Here is a 10,567-nt window from a genome sequence, read left to right on the forward strand (position 1 = left end):
GAGAGATTATGCGAGTATGTGACTTTCACTAGTTGATCTTTAAACTAAACGAGTTTTATCTCACCGCACTATTATGTCTTAGATAAAGGTTTTTCTCATATCGAAAAACAAGTGTATCCCGATATAATAAATCTAAGCAGTATCGTATAGAAAGGATTCCGTTTTAAAAATAAATAAATGAAATAAAGAGGTGGTTCGGAGTTAATAAATGTGTCCACCTTCTGAGTACATACATACACAACCAATGAATTAATAAATATAATATAATATAATATAAATCAAAACATCTCCCTCCTTGTTCTCCTATCCCTGCGCCACTGTACCCATCACCTAACCTCCATCTATAAATCCATCAACATCCCACACTTATTACGTCATTCAAATTGAACGATGATCGGACCACAGAGGCCACAGATTGTACTGTTTGGATCGTCAATTGTTCAGCTCAGTTTCAGTAATGACGGTTGGGGCGCCATTCTCGCCGATGTCTACGCTCGTAAGGTATTATAATTTTCACTTATTTTTATCAAATCATATTTCGTTTGTTATTATTATTATTATTATTATTTTAAAATTTTGTTTAGCTGATTGATCGTAATTTATTTAACGATTTACGGAAATAGCCGCGTAATTAGACTTATTTAGTAGTTGTACGTACTATTGAGATTCACCTAGGGTTTTTTTTTTTTTTTTTTTTTTTTTTTTAATTTGCGTGTGTAGCGGTGTAGGTATGATTTAAATTGCGTCCGGATGGATGTCTCAGTTTAGGTATTAGTTAGGGGTGTAACCTGAGTAAACGAGCTGGACGGAGTCCGTTTCGAGCTCGTTTTCTAAAGCTTGAGGTCGGCGCGTGAGTTTTTTTTTCAAGCTCTGGCGAGGCGCATTTGTTTTTTAATAAATTAATTTATATACGTTTTTTATTATTTTTATATAGTTTTATATATTTTGAGAAAAAACTTAAACGAGCTTAATGCCACGGACCGACTGTTTGATGATTGGTTTGCTTGAAAGCTCGTCTGTGTAGTGTGAAATTAATATAAGAGAAATTAAAAGGAGGTAAAACTTGAAAGTACACAATGCTCGTTAAGGTTCGATGAGCCTAAACGAGTTTCCCATACAAGGCTTGAGTTTGGGCTCGATAACTAGATGAGCTTTATTTGAGGCTCGGGCTCGAAAAAGGTCTGCTCGTTTAGAGTTTTTTATTGATCTGAGCTCAAGTAGCTCGTGAGCGGCTCAGCTCGTTTGTACCCCTAGTTTTAATGGTGTAATTTTGCTATTTAACTAATGAATTTTGAGTTAGAAGAGATCTGCATAGGTTTTGTGATCTGTTGTTTGTATAAATTAGTTATGGTGGAAAGATAACTGTGAAACGTGCTGCTAAATTCTCTGTTATAACAAACTGGAATTACAATTTATAGCTAGGAGTACCAGATTATAAACCTGTGAATCTATGATAGAGAATTGAGGTGATTGCTTTAATTATGGTTTAACTAACACTATACAGAGATGGTTAACAGAACTTGTAAAAATTTTTCATCATGTTTTGCACTTCTTATACTTATTTCATAGATTCTAGTTTAAATTTGTTTGATACATCACCGAATAAATATGAATTTTCAGTTTTTATTTTATGACAAAACATCATTCATGAAAGTTAGGTAGTCGGTATCTACATATCATGAATTTAAAGCTTTTATCTACTGCAGGCGGATATAGTGTTGCGTGGATATTATGGTTGGAATTCCAGGCGTGCTGTGAAGGTTCTTGATCAAGTTTTTCCAAAGGTCAATCTTTGACTGCCACTTGTTGATTAAATTGATTGTTTAACTTATTTGATTTGTTTACTTTTTGTTGGAGAAATGGGGTGTCTGACATTATTGTCTTTATGCAAGTAGGCATTTTTATACTGTTTGTTATGCTATAAACTATGATTATGATGGTTTTGTGTTATAATGATGTAGGATGGTAAATGCCAACCTTCACTGATCATTGCTTATTTTGGAGGCAATGATTCGATGGGACCTCACTCGTCTGGTCTAGGCCCTCATGTCCCTCTTCCTGAGTATATTGAAAACATGAGAAAAATAGCTACTCATCTACAGGTTCCATTTTCTCCAATTGTTATTTTTTATAAATGTATGAATTTACCTAAAATTTAACCAGATCTTGGAACTGATTATCTGAAAACTGTGACTTGAAGTCGTTATAATCAGTTTGTTATGTTTGAATAAACACATCTCCTGCTGGTTATATGATAATTTAACTATTCTTTTAAATTAACAGATTTTTACTCCCATTTCACAACATATTTATTTTTTTATGTAAAAGATGTCCTTTTTGGTCGTTTTATATACTAAGCTGTTAAATAATTCGAATACGCAAAACACTTAAAACGTCTAAGTATCTCATTATTATCTGTCTATCTGATATGATTATTCAGTATCACATAATCATTTTCAATACACACTTAACACACACACATACAAATATGAACAGGGGCTTTCAGACACGACGCTTTTACTTTTCCTCACTTGCCCACCAGTGGACGAGGTCAAATTTGGTGAAAACACAAGGTACACTTATTGATAATTTTTTTTTGTTTCTTTTTTATATGTGTATTCTACTAGTAATTCATCTAAAACTAGTGACTTGTGATGTAAAACAGCTCAATATTTAGTGAACTTGTAAGAACAAATGAGTTATGCCACACTTATTCAGATGCCTGTGTCGAGCTGTGCAATGAGATGGGAATAAAAGTTATCGATCTTTGGACCGCAATTCAGAAACGAGAAGATTGGCAGGCTTGCTTTACGTAAGCGTTAACCTTTCTACACTTGTATTTTATTTTTTTGGTCGAGATGGTTTTTGGGTGTGACAGTTGAGACAAGCTGCTTAGTATGCCCTTTTATGTTGGCCGTTTTCTTTCCCATTCGCCTCTGTCCAACTAGTCAAACCATGGGCCGGTTTGTGTCGGTTCAGGGCTCAAAATGAACCAAAAACTGAAAATTCTGTTATTTAGTTTTTAAAAGTTTCGGTTTCGGTATTCTTTTCGTTTTTTTGTTTGGGTTTGATTTGTTGTTGGTTTTGCCAATTCGGACTGAAATTTGTGGCCGACAAAGTTAAATTGGTCCAAAATAATGAATTTATGCCTAAATCTTTTTGTTTAATTACAATTATTCGATTATTATACACTTGGGCTAAAAGCCTAAAATATTTGGGTTACACTATTAATTAAAATTTAATATTTCAAAAAATTGAAAACTAAAAATGAAAATTCAAAAGTTCAGTTCAGTTTTTTCAATTTTAGTTACATGCAAACTAAAACCGAACCGAAAGTTAGGTTTTTCTGAAAACATAAAAAAAAAAACGATTGTTTTTTTTTGGATTCGGTTTTTTTCGGTTTTGGATAGGTTTTTTCAGTTTCTTGCGCACTCCTAGGTCAAAGTATGAGACTGCTAGCTCTTGGATTAGCTATTTAGCTGTGTATCATTCTATGACTGTGAATTATTTCAAAGTGTTTAAATGTTAACTGTCAAGTAGTAAAAACCCGAGAGGTGAAAAATGGGTAGGTCGGGCTGACCCAAAACAACTGATTTTGCAGGGATGGGGTGCATTTATCAGGTGAGGGCAGCAAAGTAGTTGTTGAGGAGATACTAAAGGTGCTTAAAGAAGCCGAATGGAAACCGAGTCTACATTGGAAATCTATGCCCACCGAGTTTTCAGAAGACTCACCTTATGATTTAGTCTACAAGGATGGCAAAACGACCCTAAACCCGTCTGACTGGACTTTCCACAGAGATATACAGTGGGATTAAAAAAACGGTTTTGTTCGTAGCCGCACAACACGCGCATTTGACTGAAATGGATTAGTTTGTATTGCAATAACTGAGATTTGTATTAGTGATCTTTAATCTGGTTTTATGTACTTCTTGTTCTTATGTTGCAACTTTCTAATGCAACATCTACATGTAGGATTGCTCTTAAGATTTCTTGTTTACTGCGAACGGTTGTACCATATGTTTTATGAGGTTTATCATACTACAAAGTATCTTAGATCAGTATTTTTAATTTATAATGACTATCTGAAAAAAAATAAGTCAAATAAAAGGAAAGACATGTTGCAAAAACAGTATGAAAAGATTACAAGTGAGAAAATGGGTAAGTCATGTAAAATATAGAATACATTGATAATGTTTTGTCACGAGTGGCAAAATAGTTGGGTTGGGTTGTGTGACGGGTTAGAATGAGTTGGAATAAAAATGTGACGCGTTAAAAAGTAGGTTGACGTAACAAGTTTCTTGTTCTATGTGTTTTATGAAGGCTAGTGGTGATAATGAGCAACAACAGAGGTAGCAGTATTGTAGGTGACAATAAATTTGCAAGGTAAATGGTATGGGTCAAGAAGTGTCAAATCAACTTGGGACATAGTCTGTTTGATTCAGTGAGTCTTTTAATTGTAACTTCGTACAATAATCAAATTGAGTTTTAACTGTTTTCTTTTTTTACTTTCTAAAAGTTTACTTCTAACTGTGTTTTATATTATTTCAAATTGAAGTCTTAACTCGTAAGTGGTCTTTAACTACCAAAGTTTTGAAATATGCTGACTAATACTCCCTGTCAGTTTGCGCGGTAGTTCGACGGACGCTTAAACTGACTTGAAGGACCCAAAAAGCTGATGAGATAAACCTTTCGTAAAGATATCGGCATACTGAAATGCAGATGAAACATGAAGTAGACAAACGCAGCCGAGTTGAACCTTCTCTCGAAACAAAATGTAAATCAATCTCGACATGTTTCGTTCGTTGATGTTGGACTAGATTATGCGATAAGTACACAACGGATATATTATCACAATAAACAATTGTTGCCTTGGACAACGGGTTATGTAACTTGAGCAACAAATTTTGCAGCTAAGTAGTTTTAGCAATGACATTAGCCATGGCTCGATATTCGGCCTCCGCCCGCACTAGACTTTGAAATAGTTTGTTTGCCGATTGGATCATTGGATGACACAAGAAATTAAAGTATCGCCAAGAAACACACAATACCCAGAGGTACAAAGGAGGAGTAATCTTGGGTTATCCCGGAAATTTTCTCTAGAGAAGGTCGCCGGTTTAAGTTTCATTTGTAATAAAATGTCATGTACGAGCCAAGGGTCTTACCATAGTGAGCCTTTGGAATGGACGGCATTTTAGTATTTTACCAATTGGTATACCCAGGTGATGGAGCTTCATTTTTCGTTAAAAAAGAATTTATTTAACTATGTAAGAGCAGTTTTATCCCTTCCCCTATCTCTAAATCCAAACTTACACTAAAAATCACTACATTTTCTCTTTTATTTTTAATTAAATAATACCTTTTTATACCTTTATCGTTGACTAATCCATATTTCATTAAAAACATTCAAACGCTTTACAATGAAGTGGCAGGTAAGCGGGCAACAAGCTGCGCCGCAACCCCCCCTTTTGGATGGTAAACCCAATCTTATTAAAAACAAAGTTTCGGTTCTTATGGGCCGATAAGTTACTATCATTATCATTTATTTTTCTCACGACTTTCAAAATATATTAAAAAATTATAAGAAATGAACAGTTGTTTTTCAAATATACAGAATAATCACTGCATTTCTCTCTTCTTCACTCACAAGTCACAACATCCTAAATCACTCCCAACATTATAAAAACTTACTTAGATATTTTGATGGATTGAATGTGGATACCCTAACTAGTTATAATTAATACTCCCTTCGTCCCATTATAAGTATCATTGTTTGACAAACATAAAGTTCAAGTAGACTGAATGATTATATTTTTGTTTATTAAATGATAATAATGCCCTTAGAACTTTGAGTCCATCAATGTTGTTTATTAAAATTAGTTATGTGTGTTTAATAGTAAAACTGAAAATTAAGTAATAATTTTTAAAATTAAACTTTTGTAATAGAGCAAACAAAAAAAAAAGGAATACACAAACTATTATTGGGATGGATAAAGTATTTTAATAAAAAGTAAAATTTCTTTAATTATGAAAACAAAAGAATACTTTTTTAAGGCAAGATAAAGCCGGGTGGAGCCGTAACCCGACCCGAACAAGTAAGGTTCACGTGGACTTGTAACAACCAAAACAACAATCCAATAATAATAATAATAATAATAATAATAATAATCCCTTAGACTAAATGACAACCCTCGATTCATCCGATTCAACCATGGATGAACATGAACATGAACCATCTAACCACCACCAACAACCACCTCCTTCCACCGTCAACAACCGTCACAACAACGGCGACGGCGGCATCTCCGACGATGAACAAAACAGCGAGGAGTCTCAGGCGATGTGGAGCAGCTTCAGCGATGGATTCCGTGAAGTGCAATCGGTATTGGATCGGAACCGAGTATTGATCCAGCAGGTTAACGAGAATCACCGATCGAAGAATCATGAAAGCATGGTGTCAAATGTTGCCCTAATTCAAGAGATTAATAGCAACGTCTCGAAGATCGTATCGTTGTATTCGGACTTGTCTACGAATTTCTCCACCGTGTTTCATCAACGGAAATCGGAGATTGATGCGGATGATATGAGTAAGAGATAATAATATTAATAATAATAAGTGTTGTTTGATGATGTTAATTTTGTATTATGTTAATTTGTTAATCTGTGATTTTATGATGAATTTTGGGGTAAATTGAGATATTAGATTAAATTCTGCTAAAACAGTAATTAAAGTGGATGATTCTAGCAAATAATATTGTTATTTTCTTGCTTGCTTATCTTCAAGGTTGCAATTTTCAAAGACAAGACCGGACAAGGTTAAGTTGGAAAATTTAATTAAAAGGCTAATAAGTTTAAACAGGTAAAAAGTTACTTTAATTATTGAAGTCATGTTTATATTGAAACAAAATAAAAAGTGAAAAGATTTAACTGCAGATAAATTTGTCAAAAGTTGTTGCATTATTAAGTTAAAAAAACTAAAGTGAAAGATTTACCTAAAAATTGTTAAATTGTGAAGTTAAAAAACTAAAGTGAAAGTTTTAAGTAAAAACATCACTGTAACAAACTTTTACAAACTACCGTATCATCGTCACTTCACATTCTAAACATTTTCTAAAAACCCAACTTTTTTTAAAAAAAAAAACAACCTTTACATTCTAAACATTTTATAAAAACCCAACTTTTTTTTTCAAAAAAAACAACCTTTACGAACCTATTAAAAATTATTAAAGTTATATACATATAATGTGCATAAATGCATTTATATATATATGTATGAGAGAGAGAGTGTGAAAGGGACACTCATGGGTATTACCCATGCATTTGTCAATTATGTACTGCCACCTCATTTTTACCCTTAATTACCCACAAACCATAAAATTACAGGCAATACCTACCCACAACTCCACAAGTACCCTAAAACTTTATTATTGCATTTTAATTCTTCAATGACCAATAATGAATCAATGTTGTGTGACAAACATTTGCTATAAAATGAAACCATGCACCTTACCCATATGAGATGGGGTGGTGTTGCCATGTGGTTTGGAAGCCATCCCATATGGGTAGAGGTGCACAAATCGGTTTTTTTAAAAAAACCGGTTCGGTTATTAACCGGACCGGTTTTTTTTGGCCCGGAAAAAAACCGGTTCGGTTAATAACCGGTTTTTGTATGTCAAAACCCTAACCGGTCTAACCGGTTAGGACCGGTTTAGAAACCGGTTTAGAACCGGTTAATAAACCGGTTTTTTTATTAACCGGTTTTTTAATAACCGGTTTTTTTTTTTTTTTTTTTTTTTTTTAAATAACCATTATTTTTTCACAGTATAAACAAACCGGTAACTAAAAGGCAAACCGGTAACTACAAGGCAAAACGGACTGACCGAAGCCATTCTTTGCTTTCGTTGTTAGGGTTCTTTGCTTGGAAGATTAAAAACACATAACTTTCATTTATAGTTTTTACATTAAAAATACAAACATTAAATCGTTATCGCATATTCGTAACTCAAAAATACAAACATTAAAGAATGCTTAGACACTATTACATGAACAACTTGCTGTTTCTTACTCATTATTTGCCTCCATGTTTGCTGTTTCTTTAACTAATTTTCTTCGCTACCCGATCCCGAGCTATTCCTTAGGTAATCGTCGTACGCGGCTTTTTCATCGGTCATTGGTTGAGTGTGTCCTTGATTGACCTCGTCTTCATACAAGCCCGCCTCATACTCCATTTCCCCCTCGAGTGAGCGTTGATGTTATGCCCTATCTAAAGAGTCCAAGTAATCCTTGTAGCAAATCGACATCTCTATAGCTGGTGGAGTGAGTCGAGTCCTCCTAATCGATATAACCCTGCCAGAAACAGAAAAAGCAGACTCCGAAGCTACCGTGGATGCTTGGACCGTTAGTAAATCTTTGGCCATGGCGGCGAGGATCGGAAACTCATCCTCCATACCTCTCCACCAAGCCAGCAAATCAAGACTTCTAAATTCATCCGGAGTCATGTGTTTCACAAAGTTGGTACCACCATACCTTCCAAGTTCACTGCTTGGGGTGTTTACCTTTTGACGTTTACCGGCGTCTTCCCAAATCATGTAGTACATCCCCATTTCAAGGTCGGTTTGGGGTTGGGATTGGGCAACAGCTCTTAACGAGTCATGAATTTGGGAAGACGACCCGTATTTTGTAAGGTAAACATCATACATGTTTGACAAGGTGGTGTTGAAAGCATTCTTTAAAGTTTGGCTATAATAGGGGTTTTGATCGTCGTTTAACTCTAGCTCATCACAAATTTTTTTCTATTAAAGCTTCAACACCACCAACATTGATGCAAGGGTTTAACGCAGCAGCACATGTCAAAACAGCGGGTAGTTCTTGAAAATATTTTCTAAATTTTTCTTTCATTTTTACACCCATATCAAAATAAGGTGCACCCCTACAATGAAGTTCACTCAACTTTGTGCACATGACAGCAATTTTTGGTAAAGCAATGGGGCTTGTTGGATAGTAAACCCCGGATAAACTAGTTGTGCAAGATTTAAAAATTTGAAGGACCTCCGTAACGATCTCAATCAATAACCAGTTTCTAGGATCGTACGGTGCACATTTACCCCTACTTGACAAAATTTGATGAAACGCAATTAATGATTCTTTTTGTTGGATGGCTTTCTCAAACATATCACAAGTCGAGTTCCATCTTGTTGGACAATCCCAATTTGGCCCCAACCATTGACAATTAGCTTCTACACAAAATTTTTTGTATCTTGAAAATGTTTTATTGTTGCTAAAAACATCTCGTAACATTCTTTTAAAATTGTTTCTTTGCGTTTCGATCACGTTTAACCCATCTTGCACGGCCAAGTTGATAATATGTGCAATGCATCGGCTATGAAAAAACGCTCCATCACAAATAGGTTTATACTTTAATTTTAAATGGCCAACCGCGGCCGTATTGTTGGACGCGTTATCAAACGAAATTGAAAAGATTTTATGTTCAATATTGTATTGTCGAATGACTTTATCCAAGAGTTTAAAAATATTTCTACCCGTGTGCGGGTAATCAAACAATTGAAACGCAACGGTTCGTTTCATCATTTGCCACGACTCGGGGTCAACCCAATGAGCCGTCACACAAATGTATGAGTCGGGCGAACCATGAGGTACCGACCACACATCCGTTGTTAAGTTTACACCAGTTTGTAAGTTTGAAAAGTATGAAATTAGTTCGGATTTAGCGTTTTTCCATGCTTTAAGACAATCTCTTCTAAGGGTCGAACGACTTACGTGTTGGTAGCGTGGTTGAACATACTTTTGCATCATCTCCGTGAATTGAGGGTTGTCGAAGTGGTTGAAAGGAAGTGTTTGTTGAATCACAAAGTTTGAAAACTTTTGACGTACCGCTTCAAGGTCGTACGTAAACACCGTTCCTTGATTCGTCATCTCCGGCTGCGAACTACTTCCCGATTCGTCCTTCAAGGCCTTGCAAAAGGGCCTTTGTACATGCGCTTTTAAAGTGGAGTTTGCATCTTTGCCATAAAACTTCAAACAATGTTTGCATCGAGCTTTTTGGCTACCGTTAGACATTTCGCATAGGTCGAAATGTTGCCAAACATCTTGGTTTCGTTTCGTGGGGATGACCCGAACGACCGTTTCTCCCGTGTTCGAGGCACCCATGTTGACGGATGAAGCAGCACTTTGGGAGGCCATGATAATCGACTACGAAATAAGAGCGTATGGAGTGGTAATGTGGTATAATTGAGCGTGAGATAACAAAATAATCGCGTATGAAATAAACGTTTAGAGCGTTTGGAGTTGTATAATCGAGTGTGATCTAACCAATACCCAACCTAAACTATATATAGATGTTTGTGGGGGTAAAATGGTAAAAAAAAAAAAACGGTCAAAAAAAAACGGCCATATAGCCGTTATACAACGGTCAAAAACCGGTTTTTAACCGGTTAACCGGTTATGGAGAAACCGGTTAACCGGTTTTTCCACAACGGTTAAAAACCGGTTTATAAAAAAAACCGGTTAACCGGTTTTTCCATAATCGGTTATTAAAAAAAATCGGTTTTTT

The 10,567-nt window shown here is 35.3% G+C and overlaps 1 protein-coding gene across 1 annotated transcript; it reads left to right on the forward strand.

Moving 5' to 3' along the window:
* The first annotated feature begins 261 nt into the window (after positions 1-261).
* LOC143563172 (GDSL esterase/lipase CPRD49-like) lies at positions 262-4,061 on the forward strand. Its single transcript, XM_077050778.1, has 6 exons — positions 262-501; positions 1,707-1,784; positions 1,962-2,102; positions 2,497-2,573; positions 2,666-2,812; positions 3,602-4,061. Exons 1-6 carry the CDS (start codon positions 391-393, stop codon positions 3,813-3,815), a joined length of 768 nt encoding a protein of 255 aa, XP_076906893.1. The 5' UTR covers positions 262-390; the 3' UTR covers positions 3,816-4,061.
* Positions 4,062-10,567: the final 6,506 nt, after the last annotated feature.

Source organism: Bidens hawaiensis, unplaced genomic scaffold (genome assembly GCF_021521415.1).
Source record: "Bidens hawaiensis isolate Kalapana, Puna unplaced genomic scaffold, B.hawaiensis_p1.1 tig00021328_1, whole genome shotgun sequence".
NCBI classification, from domain to species: Eukaryota; Viridiplantae; Streptophyta; class Magnoliopsida; order Asterales; family Asteraceae; genus Bidens; species Bidens hawaiensis.